The following is a 16,734-nucleotide window of genomic DNA, read 5'->3' as shown; positions in this document are numbered from 1 at the left end:
CTTCTGATACATTCCATTACCCTGTGCAGTGTAATACACACTGCAGCCACTGTGTGTCACTAGTAGCACTACCACAAGCGCCACAAAGTAATGGGGTGTAATACACAAAGAAGCCACTAGTTATCCCTGGGAGCACCAACCACAGACTTTTGACAGATGAAGTCACAAGGTTCAATACAGAGGGGCCAGTCTGCTGTAAACAATACAGTGCACGATCGCCACTTCAGGCGCTTTACGAAGCAATTGTGAAACATATTCAATCCTGATTTAGACCAGTTACACCTTTATAGGTAGTGTGTAACTACAAGTACCAGCTTGCAGTATTACACACAGGGTCACAGGTTGACCACCTGCGTTCTGTTCCATATAACGCCCAGGGGTTTATTCTCTGCAAGTCTGAGCGTACCCACCTGCATTTGCCAACAAGCTGTTGTAATACACACAGTGGCCAGTGGTGTCACTGTCTTGCTGCATGATGGTATAATGACTACAAGCCACTGCTACTGCAGAAACACCTGACCCACTACCCCTGGCTGATCTTATAGTACTGACTGAAGGGATGGACAGAGACGGGAATATGGCATGTAACCTCTCCCCTGCCACAGAGACCAGCACGAGCCCAACAACAACATAAAAAGAAACAAAACAAAACAAACCCCTTCAAAAGCGCCCCCTAGTGGTTTCATCTCCTATTTCAGTCCCAACAAAACCTGTTACATGGAAAGGACACCCCCCTAATTATAAGGCCAGCCCATATCGGTGCAGGCTTGCATTTAAATGGAAACTACCGATGATTGTACATGTGGGTCCGTGTCTAGTTACCAATTTCAGAGCTCCAAAATGACAACATATTGCTCCAATACTCTGAAATCAGTGTGTGCAGCTCCACTGGGCCTCTACGAGAGCCCTGCACAGCAGCCACATCTCACCTGCTGCATGTACTCAGTGGACTGCGGCAAAGTCTCCGCTACGGCCTGCAGTAATGCGCCTACTCTCATACAGCATAGCGAAAAAAGCGCAAACTATACGGGTAACCGCGGCAGCTGCACCACCACGTTTGGCCATATATTTCAGTAAAAATAGAACCATGTGCAAAATATAGTCCTGACGTATAATGCATAGACTAATTTGGTGGCAGTGCTAATACATCGGTGTACAACATGAATTACGAAGTAGTGCAACACACTGGTCACATTCATCAATTTGCCTGATGGCCACTAGGTGGCACCCCTGAGGCATTAGAAAACAAGCAGCACTGGAGGGCCCCACTTCCATGTAGCGATTCGCTCTCTCCTGAGCTGCCCTCACGCCATGCAATAAGGCACATTAGGATTTGGACAGAGTGACCCTCACCTCCATGGGACTAGAGGACTGGTACGCCTGGCTGCGCTGGCTCTGCCCGCAGGCCTCCCTGTAAGTGGTCCCCGCTGCTCCCTACGCTTTGCAGATAGCCTTCGTCTCTGCTCTTGGCTCATCAGCCTTGGAATGCGGCTAGGTCGTTCCTCTCTCAACAGTCTCAGCCTCTCCATACACTGGAGAGCCACCGGGGGCAGCACTGTGCAGAGTCTCCGTACCCCCCTTGCCAGGCTATCATTTAGCATTTTTGCCAGATGCGAGGGAGATCGGAGGAGGCGCCTCCACCACCAGGCCCTGCTGCGGACCCCTGCAGAGGACCTGCTAGCAAGTACAGGTATACGGCTGCGGTAGCCACCCTTGTATGTCTTTGGGAAAAGGTAGAAGAGCCCCCCCTCTCCCGCTGCCCCGCAGCGCTGTAGGACTCTGAAAAGCGGACTGGGCAATCGCAACAGTGCTCTAAGCCACAACCTGCGCGCCCGTTTTGGCCAACCTTTGAGCCACTGGCCGGCAGGCTGTCCCAGGGAGCCAGCTGCCAAAAAGATAGAAAGAAATACCCCGGGAGAAGTGAATACCCCAACTGCTATCGCCAGCACCGGCACATAATACAACCGAAGCCGGTAACTCATCGCCAGCACAGCCGCTGCCCCCCAGCCCTGGGCCAGTAACATGAAGGACGCTCGGCTCAAAGCAAACACCCAACATAGCAATATGTATCCGCAGAGCAGACTGGCCCCTAGGGTTTCTAGGGCCACCAGAGCGGAATCTAGAAGGGGTCCTGGCCGCCAGAGGGTAAGGACGGCCAGCAGCAGTGGAAGCAGAGACCAGGGGCAGGAGGGTCGGGAAGCTGCCAGCAGAGTGAGTACGGCACAGAGGGCATGGCTTGGTAATGACGTAGAAGCCTGCGCGGGCGCCGGGCGGAGAGGAACTTCCGGCTCCAGCGCCCACGAAGACGTCAACTCGAAATAAGGAACATCAGAGTCTGGACAGCCGTCTGCCTCAGTGCGCTGTGCAGATAACCCCAAATCTGCTGCTTCCTCCTCATCCTCAGAGCTGCAGAGGCTGAAAGTGCCTCCCTCTCCCCCCTCCTCATCCTCCTCCTCCTCCTCCCCAGGCCTTACTTTCAGGCTCTTGGGCTGCTGCCGGACCTCAGCGGCGTGTTTCTGCCGAAGCTCCTGCTCCCGGCGCTTGTTATACTCCAACTGGTTGCCCAGCTCAGTCTGGTGCTGCAGGCGGATGAGTTCACTGCGCGTGTGCTGCAACAGCTGCAGGTGACGGAACTCCAGCTCCTGGGTGCATTCGTGTTGCCGCAGCAGCATGGCGCATTCCAAGTCTCTCTGCGTCTGCTTCTTGTTCAGCTCCTGGGAGAGAAGAGGAGGGCATTGCTGCATTATACCCAGTAAGATGCCTCTATATACCACTGCTCCTCACCCACCCTCACATCTGTGCAATACACAGCTTCCAACCTAATAACTAGACCTGACAGCGGAAACCTCACTGACCTCTCTGAGAAGGTCCTGGTCCAGGTTGTGACGTGCCAGGAGCATTTTGCGCTTATACTGCCGACACTGGAGCTCGAAGTACTGGCGCTGGCGGCGCAGCAGATTGGCCTCCTCCTCCGCCTGGTAATGCTGCATGCTCTCCTTCTGACGGAGCAGCCATTCCTGCTTCTCCCGTTTCGGGGTGCTCTGGTTCTCCTGCAGCTCCTGTGGGTACAACGCAACAAGCAGGTTACGTAAACCTGAGACCTAGGAAACCCATGCTGCCCCGTAGCTGCTACAGCTAGTGGCATACTTTTGCCCATCTCTGCTCTATGTGAGTGTCCACCCCATGTGGCAGCTCTCCGGAGCCCGTGCTGCCTATTCTCACAAACACCACAACCCGTCTGATAAATTAGACACAAGTTGCACACACCATGGATTAGAATACCTTACTGCAGTCCCAGAATGGCATTAGAGCCTGAGACAATGTCTGTGGAAGCTTGGCCACCTGGGCTGCCCCCATTGCTGTATATGGCTGTACGACTAATGCCACAATAAGCCAGATCATGGACACCCACCTCCTTCAGCTGCTCCTTGCGGATCTTGTACTGACGCTTCTGGCTCTCCAGCAGGTTAGTGAGCTCCTTCTTCTGCTGGCCCAAAATGTGCTGCTGAAACTTCTTCTCCTCAGTCATGGCTGCCTTACCCTGGGAAACACAAAATATGTCCACTATCAACATCTGTGTGTGATTATTACATTATCCATTTGCCGCAACTAAAAACGTGTCCTCCACCAGTGTCCGTGCCATGCACTACCTTCCTGCTCTCTATCTGTGCTTAGTGCGCCCCTCTTTCCTACCTTCACGCTTGTCCATCCTCCACCAGTGTCCGTACCATGCACTACCTTCCTGCTCTCTATCTGTGCTTAGTGCGCCCCTCTTTCCTACCTTCATGCTTGTCCATCCTCCACCAGTGTCCATACCATGCACTACCTTCCTGCTCTCTATCTGTGCTTAGTGCGCCCCTTTCCTACCTTCACGCTTGTCCATCCTCCACCAGTGTCCATACCATGCATTACCTTCCTGCTCTCTATCTGTGCTTAGTGCACCCCTCTTTCCTACCTTCATGCTTGTCCATCTCCACCAGTGTCCGTACCATGCACTACCTTCCTGCTCTCTATCTGAGCTTAGTGCGCCCCTTTCCTACCTTCATGCTTGTTCATCCTCCACCAGTGTCCATACCATGCACTACCTTCCTGCTCTCTATCTGTGCTTAGTGCACCCCTCTTTCCTACCTTCATGCTTGTCCATCTCCACCAGTGTCCGTACCATGCACTACCTTCCTGCTCTCTATCTGAGCTTAGTGCGCCCCTTTCCTACCTTCACGCTTGTCCATCCTCCACCAGTGTCCATACCATGCACTACCTTCCTGCTCTCTATCTGTGCTTAGTGCACCCCTCTTTCCTACTGTCAAAGTCAGAAAAATGTCTTAGTGCACACTGCCATATTTGCACCGCACACTGGTCCGTGCTGCGCATGCGTACGCTCTCCCGTGGAAGCGCATACCCGCAATAGCGTGCACTCGCACGCGCAGTATGCGCATTTACGGTAGAGTTTATGTGATCGTAGCGTGCGACTCATTAGTTACAAATGTTCACAATTAATGTAGTTTATAGATCATGATCCCTTTGATAGTTTCTGTAAGTTTGGTTAAAGTATAATGTCCCAGAGCAGAGGAATCCCTCTTTGCATCGTACGAAGGGTTTAACAGGAATCATACTGCAGTGTTTGGTACCCATCGGAAGAGTATTTAATTAGCAATATTCCGGTGTTGGTTTGGAGCGTATTAATCGCTCGTGCGAATAGTTATGGACATAAGAAGTTTATGTCCATTTCTATGATTTGCACATACTCAGGTATGCGGCGGGAAACCCAGTTTCCCACCCACCTGAGCTGTTGGAAATCGTCACAGCCCACCTGTATGAATCACCCTATGACCTTTTGTTATGATGCAGGGCCGAATTCCTTCGGCCAATGGACAATGGGATTGTAGGACCAGGAGATTGCATTGTGTGTGGAGCATAAATAGGCAGGCCGACCACATCCAGCTCTCACTCTCTCATCAACGGTTATCTGCTGATAATCGGGAGCTGGATATCGAGGCGCTGGCGATCATACCCTTTGTGCGTAAGTTCTCTCCATAATCATTGTCTTTCTGCGAGCCAATCTCTCTCTCTCTCTCTCTCTATCTCTCTCCTCTTTTCTCTTAAATACTTCATAGTAGTATTGTATTGTATTGCATTTAGGTCAGTGTAGTATTGTCTTTTTGTATTTATTGTTTAGTTCTGTGGTTAGGAAGTCTCTGTTATATTGTAGTGTATCATATGTACTGTTATCCCCTTTTACAAGTATATTAGACATAATACAGATAATAGGCTTTGGAACCCTAAACAAGTATCTGTGTATTTTCTATAGTGTTAAGTGTTCACTTGAGCGTCGGTGACGTTCAATCAGCTTTGTAGTTAGTCAGGTTACACAAGGTTGCACTTACACCCTGTATTCACATTAAGATATATAGCGCATTACATTGTTAAAAGGTTTAAATATAAAGGTATTGTGCTGTGAGCGCCTGCACCGCTGGTGACCTCCTCGTGGTCTCGAGCGTACGCTACGCTACAGCGAATCATTCCCCTAGACATAACCAATAACGTGTCCTGTGATCACTGGGCCGTGAGCGAACGTGACGCTTGAGCGTCTCGCCTACGGCTGAGCGATCGCTACGCAGATAGCGTACCATTACGGTACTTCTTAAGTAAACAGCGTACAGTGTTCTTAGCTTCATAAGGGTTGTTTATACGACAAAGGAATTTAGCATTGTCAATTGGAGGCTCGTCCTATACTTCTCATATCTGCACTAGGTAGATCAGCAGACGTTATCCCCCAGCAAAAGGGTGGGAGGTTGTCTCGCAGTTGCTGACGGGATAAGCGTCTGCTTCGCTTAGGTAAAGAGTGCTGAAGGAATCCGGTAACCGGAAGTAAGAACAAAACGCTTGTGTCTTTTAAAACTGTTTATTTTTCTTTTGTCTTGCGTACGCACGCATATATCTGCATTTCTATTTCATTTTTTCGTATATCACTATTCCTGTTTGCCAAATTTTATAGTTGATAGAAAGGGCTAAAAGGAGATTTGCTGTTATTTAATAGTAAGAGGTAATAGTTAAAGTATAGAACAAACACACGGTTTGTCTGAGATACAAGGCAGTCAGTGTGGATTGCGGTAGATGATCAGGGATCATCTACATTGATAAATAAATATATTGTGTTACGGTGGATCCTTTGCATTGCGTACACGTGTCGCTAACAAAGACTAGCGTACGCAATCCAAAAGGCAGACGCACGCAGCGTTCACTACGCAACGTAGCGTCTGGTTACGCCCACGTAGCCCAAGTCACGAAAAGTTGAATTAGCGCAAAGCGATAATTAGCGCAAAGCGATAATTAGCGCAAAAGCGATAAGTAACGCACAGCGGTAGATAACGCGACGCGGTAAATAACGCAAATCTATTTTTGGAAAAATCTGAAATTTAGTTTAACAGATCCTGCTCCTAATTGGTAACACTCTTGGCCTGAAGACAATTTCTGCGCAGAAATAGATATAGAAACAAAGTGTACATGTGTTGAGTGAGTGTGTTTTGTATACAAAAGTTTATATAACTTTAAGGTGGAACCAAAAGGAAAGTCGGGTACTCGTTAAGGAACATACGTGTAAGTGACATATACGGTGGCCAGGGAGGCATCTCTGGTTAAATAATATTTGAGCATTAGAGTATAGCGGACCATAAGGTAACAAGACCAGGAGGTCATAAGGAACAAGACCAGGAGGTCGTAAGGTAAAAGGTCCGCTATAAAAGTCCAGTGGCACAACGCCTGGGGTGTTGGTGCAGAACCCATATAGGCCATACAAGCTCTGGTTGAAGGAATCGCAGCCGAAAACATCGATTCCATTGATCTTTCAGTACATGACAAGTAGTGCTCGTATACTGAACGATTGGACCGCACGTTATTGTGTGCAGTAGTTAGTAATCTGACCTAATACCATTAGAGTAAAGTGGTCACAAACGCTATCTGTACATTCTGACGTGATTTGTGTAATTTTTTATTTTTGGAAGGGAAGTTCGCTGGTCACTCAGGAACTATCTAACAACCCCAACTTTACTGGAAAGAGTAAGTGTCCTGCGGGTAACCCTCATATGTTCCAGTAAACTAAAGGTTCACAGGGGCCCTGGGTTGGGTACCACAGCTCTGGTTTACAGTGATTGCGGCATAGGCCAACGTGGGCGAGAAGTAAGTGGGGTACTTGATAAACCACCACCGCCGGCCTGCCCAAGGACATCTTGGTTTGTTTGTAAGGGTTCGCTGAAAACCTTGAGATAAAAGATCCAAGGAGGAATAAGCAACGCCTACAGATTATGGGGGCCATTTGTTCCGGTAGGGGGCGATCAACCCAGGTTCAGGTTGATTCGGAGGACCGACCAATTGGGTCGGCAAGATACATTATGTGTGAAAAATACGGTAGTCACACAGAGGTTTTATGTGATGAATGGCAAAGAATGACTGTACAAGACAGGGACAAGTTCCCAAGAATAGGTAGCTTCAGTCCAGAGGTGTTACAAAATTTAAGGAGGAGGATAAGTCTCGTTTAACTAACGAAGAGACAAAATAAACATTATGAATATTTACAGTTATGGCAACAGGAAAGTGAATTACAAAGAGAGTCTATTGACTTTTCTGACTCTTATCTTGAGAGGAGAGACATGGCATCGGGAGAGGAGTTGATTGCGGAGAGAAAAGCACAAGGGTGGAACAATAAAAACGCTCTTAGCAACTGTAATAATAAGAATTTACTTACCGATAATTCTATTTCTCGGAGTCCGTAGTGGATGCTGGGGTTCCTGAAAGGACCATGGGGAATAGCGGCTCCGCAGGAGACAGGGCACAAAAAAGTAAAGCTTTACTAGGTCAGGTGGTGTGCACTGGCTCCTCCCCCTATGACCCCCCTCCAGACTCCAGTTAGGTACTGTGCCCGGACGAGCATACACAATAAGGGAGGCATTTTGAATCCCGGGTAAGACTCATACCAGCCACACCAATCACACCGTACAACTTGTGATCTAAACCCAGTTAACAGTATGACAACAGAAAGGGCCTCTTAAAGATGGCTCCTTAACAATAACCCGAATTAGTTAACAATAACTATGTACAAGTATTGCAGATAATCCGCACTTGGGATGGGCGCCCAGCATCCACTACGGACTCCGAGAAATAGAATTATCGGTAAGTAAATTCTTATTTTCTCTATCGTCCTAAGTGGATGCTGGGGTTCCTGAAAGGACCATGGGGATTATACCAAAGCTCCCAAACGGGCGGGAGAGTGCGGATGACTCTGCAGCACCGAATGAGAGAACTCCAGGTCCTCCTTTGCCAGGGTATCAAATTTGTAAAATTTTACAAACGTGTTCTCCCCCGACCACGTAGCTGCTCGGCAGAGTTGTAATGCCGAGACCCCTCGGGCAGCCGCCCAAGATGAGCCCACCTTCCTTGTGGAGTGGGCTTTTACAGTTTTAGGCTGTGGCAGGCCTGCCACAGAATGTGCAAGTTGAATTGTGTTACAAATCCAACGAGCAATCGACTGCTTAGAAGCAGGTGCGCCCAACTTGTTGGGTGCATACAATATAAACAGCGAGTCAGATTTTCTGACTCCAGCCGTCCTTGCAATGTATATTTTTAAGGCTCTGACAACGTCCAACAACTTGGAGTCCTCCAAGTCGCTAGTGGCCGCAGGCACCACAATAGGTTGGTTCAGATGAAATGCTGATACCACTTTAGGGAGAAAATGCGGACGAGTCCGCAGTTCTGCCCTATCCGAATGGAAGATTAGATAAGGACTTTTATAAGATAAAGCCGCCAATTCAGATACTCTCCTGGCAGAGGCCAGGGCTAGTAACATAGTCACTTTCAATGTGAGATATTTCAAATCCACCTTTTTCAATGGTTCAAACCAATGGGATTTGAGGAAATCTAAAACTACATTTAGATCCCACGGTGCCACCGGAGGCACCACAGGAGGCTGTATATGCAGTACTCCCTTGACAAAAGTCTGGACCTCAGGGACAGAGGCCAATTCTTTTTGGAAGAATATTGACAGGGCCGAAATTTGAACCTTAATGGATCCCAATTTGAGACCCATAGATAATCCTGATTGCAGGAAATGTAGGAAACGACCCAGTTGGAATTCCTCCGTCGGAACCCTCCGATCCTCGCACCACGCTACATATTTTCGCCAAATGCGGTGATAATGTTTCACGGTGACTTCCTTCCGTGCCTTAATCAAGGTAGGAATGACTTCTTCTGGAATGCCTTTCCCTTTTAGGATCTGGCGTTCAACCGCCATGCCGTCAAACGCAGCCGCGGTAAGTCTTGAAAAAGACAGGGACCCTGCTGTAGCAGGTCCCTTCTCAGAGGTAGAGGCCACGGTTCGTCCGTGAGCATCTCTTGAAGTTCCGGATACCAAGTCCTTCTCGGCCAATCCGGAACCACTAGTATTGTTCTTACTCTTCTTTGCCGTATGATCTTCAATACCTTTGGTATGAGCGGCAGAGGAGGAAACACATACACTGACTGGTACACCCAAGGAGTTACCAGTGCGTCCACAGCTATTGCCTGTGGATCTCTTGACCTGGCGCAATATTTGTCCAGTTTCTTGTTGAGGCGAGACGCCATCATGTCTACAATTGGTCTTTCCCAACGGTCTATTAACATGTTGAAGACTTCTGGATGTAGACCCCACTCTCCCGGATGAAGATCGTGTCTGCTGAGGAAGTCTGCTTCCCAGTTGTCCACGCCCGGGATGAACACTGCTGACAGTGCTATCACGTGATTCTCCTCCCAGCGAAGAATCTTGGCAGCTTCTGCCATTGCACTCCTGCTTCTTGTGCCGCCCTGCCTGTTTACATGGGCGACCGCCGTGATGTTGTCCGACTGAATCAACACCGGCTTTCCTTGCAGGAGAAGTTCCGCCTGGCTTAGAGCATTGTAGATTGCTCTTAGTTCCAGAATGTTTATGTGAAGAGACTTTTCCAGGCTCGACCACACTCCCTGGAAGTTTCTTCCTTGTGTGACTGCTCCCCAGCCTCTCAGGCTGGCGTCCGTGGTCACCAGGATCCAATCCTGAATGCCGAATCTGCGGCCTTCTAATAGGTGAGCCTTCTGCAACCACCACAGAAGTGACACCCTTGTCTTTGGTGACAGGGTTATTCGCAGGTGCATCTGCAGATGCGACCCTGACCATTTGTCCAACAGATCCCTTTGGAATATTCTTGCATGGAATCTGCCGAATGGAATTGCTTCGTAAGAAGCCACCATTTTTCCCAGGACTCTTGTGCATTGATGTACTGACACTTTTCCTGGTTTTAGGAGGTTCCTGACCAGATCGGATAACTCCTTGGCTTTTTCCTCTGGAAGGAAAACCTTTTTCTGAACCGTGTCCAGAATCATTCCTAGGAACAGCAGACGAGTTGTCGGGATTAAATGGGATTTTGGAATATTCAGAATCCACCCGTGTTGTCTTAGCACCTCTTGAGATAGTGCTAAAGCTGTCTCCAGCTGTTCTCTGGACCTTGCCCTTATTAGGAGATCGTCCAAGTATGGGATAACTAATACGCCTTTTCTTCGAAGAAGAATCATCATCTCGGCCATTACCTTGGTAAAGACCCGAGGCGCCGTGGACAATCCGAACGGCAGCGTCTGAAACTGATAGTGACAGTTTTGAACAATGAACCTGAGGTACCCCTGGTGTGCGGGGTAAATCGGAACGTGTAGATACGCATCCTTGATGTCCAAGGATACCATAAAGTCCCCTTCTTCCAGGTTCGCTATCACTGCTCTGAGTGACTCCATCTTGAACTTGAACTTTTTTATGTAGAGGTTCAAGGACTTCAGATTTAGAATAGGCCTTACCGAGCCATCCGGCTTCGGTACCACAAATAGAGTGGAATAATACCCCTTTCCTTGTTGTAATAGGGGTACTTTGACTATCACCTGCTGAGCGTACAGCTTGTGAATGGCTTCCAACACCCTCTCCCTTTCGGAAGAGACGGTTGGTAAGGCAGACTTCAGGAAACGATGAGGAGGATCCGTCTCTAATTCCAACCTGTACCCCTGAGATATTATCTGCAGGATCCAGGGGTCTACCTGCGAGTGAGCCCACTGCGCGCTGTAATTTTTGAGACGGCCCCCCACTGTCCCCGAGTCCGCTTGAGAGGCCCCAGCGTCATGCTGAGGTTTTTGCAGGAGCCGGGGAGGGCTTCTGTTCCTGGGAAGGAGCTGCCTGTTGGTGTCTCTTCCCTCTTCCTCTGCCTCGTGGCAGGTACGACAAGCCCTTTGCTCTCTTATTTTTGTAGGAGCGAAAAGGCTGCGGTTGAAAGGTCGGTGCCTTTCTCTGTTGGGGAGTGACTTGAGGTAAAAAAGTGGATTTCCCGGCAGTAGCCGTGGCCACCAAGTCTGATAGACCAACTCCAAATAACTCCTCCCCTTTATACGGCAAAACCTCCATGTGACGTTTTGAATCCGCATCGCCTGTCCACTGTCGTGTCCATAAGGCTCTTCTGGCTGAAATGGACATAGCACTCACCCGAGATGCCAGTGTGCAAATATCCCTCTGTGCATCACGCATATAGATAAATGCATCCTTTATTTGTTCTAACGACAGTAAAACATTGTCCCTATCTAGGGTATCAATATTTTCAATCAGGGATTCTGACCAAACTACTCCAGCACTGCACATCCAGGCAGTTGCTATAGCTGGTCGTAGTATAACACCTGCATGTGTGTATATATTCTTTTGAATAACTTCCATCTTTCTATCTGATGGATCCTTAAGTGCGGCCGTCTCAGGAGAGGGTAACGCCACTTGTTTGGATAAGCGTGTGAGCGCCTTGTCCACCTTAGGGGGTGTTTCCCAGCGCGCCCTAACCTCTGGCGGGAAAGGGTATAATGCCAATAACTTTTTTGAAATTATCAACTTTTTATCAGGAGCAACCCACGCTTCATCACACACGTCATTTAATTCTTCTGATTCAGGAAAAACTGTTTGTAGTTTTTTCACACCATACATAATACCCTGTTTTACGGTATCTGTAGTATCAGCTAAATGTAACGTCTCCTTCATTGCCAAAATCATATAACGTGTGGCCCTACTGGAAAATACGTTTGAATTTCTACCGTCGTCACTGGAATCAGTGCCCGTGTCTGGGTCTGTGTCGACCGACTGAGGCAAAGGGCGTTTTACAGCCCCTGACGGTGTTTGAGGCGCCTGGACAGGCATTAATTGATTGTCCGGCCGCCTCATGTCCTCAACTGACTGTTTAAGGGAAGATAAACCATCACGTAATTCCACAAATAAAGGCATCCATTCTGGTGTCGACCCCCTGGGGGGTGACATCTGCATATTTGGCAATTGCTCCGCCTCCACACCAATATCGTCCTCATACATGTCGACACCACGTACCGACACACACCGCAAACTCACAGGGAATGCTCTAATGAAGACAGGACCCACTAGCCCTTTTGGGGAGACAGAGGGAGAGTCTGCCAGCACACACCACAAAGCGCTATATATACAAGGGATATCCTTATATTAAGTGCTCCCTTATAGCTGCTTTAATATATATATATATAGCCATTAATGTGCCCCCCCTCTCTGTTTTACCCTGTTTCTGTAGTGCAGTGCAGGGGAGAGACCTGGGAGCCGTTCTGACCAGCGGAGCTGTGACAGAAAATGGCGCCGTGTGCTGAGGAGATAGGCCCCGCCCCTTTTTCGGCGGGTTCTTCTCCCGCTATTTTTCCAGTCAGGCAGGGGTTAAATATCTCCATATAGCCCCTATGGGCTATATGTGAGGTATTTTTAGCCTTGTATAAGGTTTATATTTGCCTCTCAGAGCGCCCCCCCCCAGCGCTCTGCACCCTCAGTGACTGCCCAGTGAAGTGTGCTGAGAGGAAAATGGCGCACAGCTGCAGTGCTGTGCGCTACCTTATGAAGACTGAGGAGTCTTCAGCCGCCGGTTTCCGGACCTCTTCACGCTTCAGCATCTGCAAGGGGGTCGGCGGCGCGGCTCCGGGACCGGACTCCACGGCTGGGCCTGTGTTCGATCCCTCTGGAGCTAATGGTGTCCAGTAGCCAAGCAGCAAATCCACTCTGCATGCAGGTGAGTTTACTACTTTCCCCCTAAGTCCCACGTTGCAGTGATCCTGTTGCCAGCAGGACTCACTGTAAAGAAAAAAAACCTAAACTAAACTTTCTCTAAGCAGCTCTTTAGGAGAGCCACCTAGATTGCACCCTTCTCGTTCGGGCACAAAATCTAACTGGAGTCTGGAGGGGGGTCATAGGGGGAGGAGCCAGTGCACACCACCTGACCTAGTAAAGCTTTACTTTTTTGTGCCCTGTCTCCTGCGGAGCCGCTATTCCCCATGGTCCTTTCAGGAACCCCAGCATCCACTTAGGACGATAGAGAAATAGATTATAAGAATAAGTGTAATAAATGTAACAATGATTATTGTAATACTGTTGAATGTACAACTATTAACCTGTGCCAGTTGCACCCCATGTCAAACCTCCCTCAGGAATACAAACAAGACAGTGAGCCCAGAACGATGTCAGCACCTCTTCCAACAACCATCACAGAAGCCATCCAGGTGGACACGACCAAATGGGTAAAGGCAATAATCGAACCCCCTAACGGAGGGTCAGGTGAGGTCGTGTCCACAGGTACGTACAATGTTTCATATCACGCACAAACAGATGTACCCCATATTGTAAGGCCAACACAAGATGATGGAACTGAGCTCAATCTGGCCAGGGTGATCTCAGTCCTCAATGGGAAGACTGACGATCAGGGAATCATTCCCGTCAAGGACAGTGCAATGCGCTGTCTCTTGTCCCGGACCGAATTGAGATCAATTGTGTCAGAATTTCCTGATCCTAGGAAAAATCTAGCCAAATGTCAAAGGTTTATAAAAGAACTAGGAAACGCCACAGAACCCACCAACAAAGAGTGGCGGACAGTGCTGAGGGCATGTTTGCCCTCCAGGGTTGACCCTGAAAAGTTCATTGCTGATTGTAAATTAAACACAGAGGTACCTTGTACGGAGGAACACAATCAGGAATGTATTAGGCAGATTAACCGACAGTTAGGAATATATTTCCCAGCTGCTGTCAAGTGGAATGAAATTTTCTCCATAAGACAAAACGAAAGGGAAAATGTTTCTAATTATTTCAATCGAGCACTGCAAATAATGGCTGGAAACACTGGGATCACGGACATCAAGACAAATGCACAACATAGAAGAATAGCGGTTAAGGTATTAATGAATGGTTTAAAAGATGAATTAAAAACAAGGGTACAGACCACCAACCCAAACTGGAGAGATATCTCGGTGACTGCACTAAGAGAGGCCGTCATCAATCAGGATCAGAATATCACCAGATACAGAGAGTCACAAAGAGATAAGTTAATGGCAGCAAAAATACAGGCCCAAACCACAAGACCACCCCAACAAAAGCCCCACACCCCTGCGAGAAATCCAGATATGGTAGTCTGTTACCATTGTCATAGAAAGGGACACATTGCAAGAGATTGTAGATCACGAGAAAGACCACACCATAATCATAAAAACCAAGGAGCCAGGGAAGCACAGGGGAAACGATTGATGATGATGAGCATCCGAGCGTTTGAGGAGGCATCAAATCAGCCAAGACCCCATTTCACTGACACTTGGAGGAAGCCCAGGATTTGTTACCATTGTAGGAGAGAAGGGCATTATGCCCACAACTGCAACAGCCCACATAAAGTTAGACCCCCTAGACCAAGAAATGAGCAAAATTACAACACACACCATTATAATCAAGAATCACATAGGCAGGAAAGGTGATTGTTAGGAATGGAGGCAAGCCTGAGGTAACGGTTAATGAAGTGGGAGGTCATTCACTGAAGACACGGGAATGACCAGGTTAAACGTTGTAAATGTATTTGTGAAAAATGTTTTTCCCTTTTCTCTCTCTATCCCCATCTCTGACGATTATTGGTAAGAATTCAAACATTGCATATTCGCTTGGTCCTTGCAGAAGTCTACCAAACCCCAGCATGACCTATCCACCACAATGTATTCTGGCCAGATACAGACAGTGGAATAATGCAAGTGCTGGTGGGGAGGGACTGCTCAAGGAGACCATTAGACACGTAGATACGACAGCCTAATAAGTCTGACAATGTTTTTCTAATACTAACAATGTTTTCTTACAATGTTTAAAAATGCTTTGTTTCTCTTTTCTTATTGATGGTTATTGTCGAGTTATGTGATGTATATATGCACATGAATTGTTCTCTATCTCTTTTGTTTTTTTTATTTTCTCTCTCTTCTCACTCATGTTTCCATGATTTAAAGATGCTATGTCACCCCTCAGTTGGACCAATGGTAATGCCAGATTTTTGCTCCTTACAGAAAGATCGTCGGTTAGGAAGGAATATTGCGTCACCAGAATGATCATTTTTGAAGACTGAGAGACAGCACCTTTGGAGAGGACAGCAGAACAAGAAGAACAACAAAACGAGAGAACTTATTATCGTAACGAGTTCTCTCCCCCTCAAACTGATTATCTTATACCCCCTTTACAAATTTCTTCTTTTCTCCTCCTGTAAGATGGACTTGCCCCAAGAGACTGTGATATGGATTTTCCCGTTAACCATGATGTTGACCAGAGCAGTCTGTTTCGGTGAGAGTACCAGTGAGGTCGAGAAAGGATCCAGAAAGGTCCTGATGACTGAGACGGAGGTGTAAATTTCCAATAGCAACCCAATCACCAAGCAAAGGCGAGTACCGGGCACGATCTAACAACCATGTTATTTGTAAACAACTGTGAAGGAATGTTAGTTCAAAAAGAAAATTGTATCTGTAGGCTCTGTGATAATCTGGTTGAAGATGGATGCATAAAGAAATGCCAATCTAGTTTTAATATCCATATAGACCGGCATCCATTGAGTGACTATCACTCCTTAGTGGGTAACGTGTTAAACCAAACAGATTGTTGGGTATGCTCTCAAGTACCTCAGGGTCACAGTAAATCAGGGCTAGTACCATTTCCTTTAACGTTAGGGGAGGTACTTGAGCTAAGTGGTGGGAGACCGGTGGACCGGAGGTTTAACATCTCCAGCCCTCCTAGTTTGAAGCTCCACCAATACCATGTGGATAGGTCCCTCATATGTTTTAACATCTCCAATCCCAGAAAACCGGGAAATTGGGAAGTGTCATGGAGCAACCTTACCATGACCTTTTCACACAGAGCAGATAGAATGCCTACAGATACAGAGCTCGTACGCCACATAGCCAGTAGAGGAAAATCATTTCGGTATCGATATACCTTAGGAAATAGGATTGCTAGAGTTGGAGAGGTATCACCAGGATACTGTGCACATGTCATACAAACTGATGCGTGCATTAGGCAGATGGAAGAATTAGGGTCAGGAGATTTCACCTGGAAGGTTTGTAACATGGTCATGTCCTTCTCCGTCCCTTATGTTCTCCCCGATGACGCATATTTCATATGCGGGAGAAAGGCGTACAAGTGGCTAGCCCCAAACTCTGAAGGATTGTGTTATATTGGAAAAATAGGATTTTGGTACTTACCAGGTAAATCCTTTTCTTTGAATCCATAGGGGGCACTGGAGTACTCTTGGGGATATGGACGGGCGTAGCCGAACAAGGGCACTGAATATTTAAATTTAGGACCCTCCCCCCCCTCCATATCCCCGAGTACCTCAGTGTACGACCTCAGTGTTTTTTTACTGAGCG

The 16,734-nt window shown here is 47.8% G+C and overlaps 1 protein-coding gene across 4 annotated transcripts in view; it reads right to left on the bottom strand.

Annotated features, from left to right (window-relative positions):
• Positions 1 to 16,734, bottom strand: part of TAOK2 (TAO kinase 2) — a 127,610-nt gene that overhangs the window by 25,221 nt on the left and 85,655 nt on the right. For 2 of the 4 annotated variants that reach the window (XM_063935266.1, XM_063935267.1), the window contains 3 exons: positions 3,413 to 3,541; positions 2,856 to 3,059; positions 2,475 to 2,714 (listed from right to left, as the gene is read on the bottom strand). In XM_063935266.1, the coding sequence (XP_063791336.1) occupies positions 2,475 to 2,714; positions 2,856 to 3,059; positions 3,413 to 3,541 (573 nt within the window). Of the gene's footprint in view, positions 1 to 1,117; positions 2,715 to 2,855; positions 3,060 to 3,412; positions 3,542 to 16,734 lie in introns of those variants that run through there. The other 2 variants (XM_063935265.1, XM_063935264.1) reach the window with 1 other exon arrangement.

The sequence above is a fragment of the Pseudophryne corroboree genome, chromosome 7 (assembly GCF_028390025.1).
Source record: "Pseudophryne corroboree isolate aPseCor3 chromosome 7, aPseCor3.hap2, whole genome shotgun sequence".
In the NCBI taxonomy this organism is placed as follows: domain Eukaryota; kingdom Metazoa; phylum Chordata; class Amphibia; order Anura; family Myobatrachidae; genus Pseudophryne; species Pseudophryne corroboree.
This window is presented reverse-complemented; position numbering and strand designations above follow the sequence as displayed.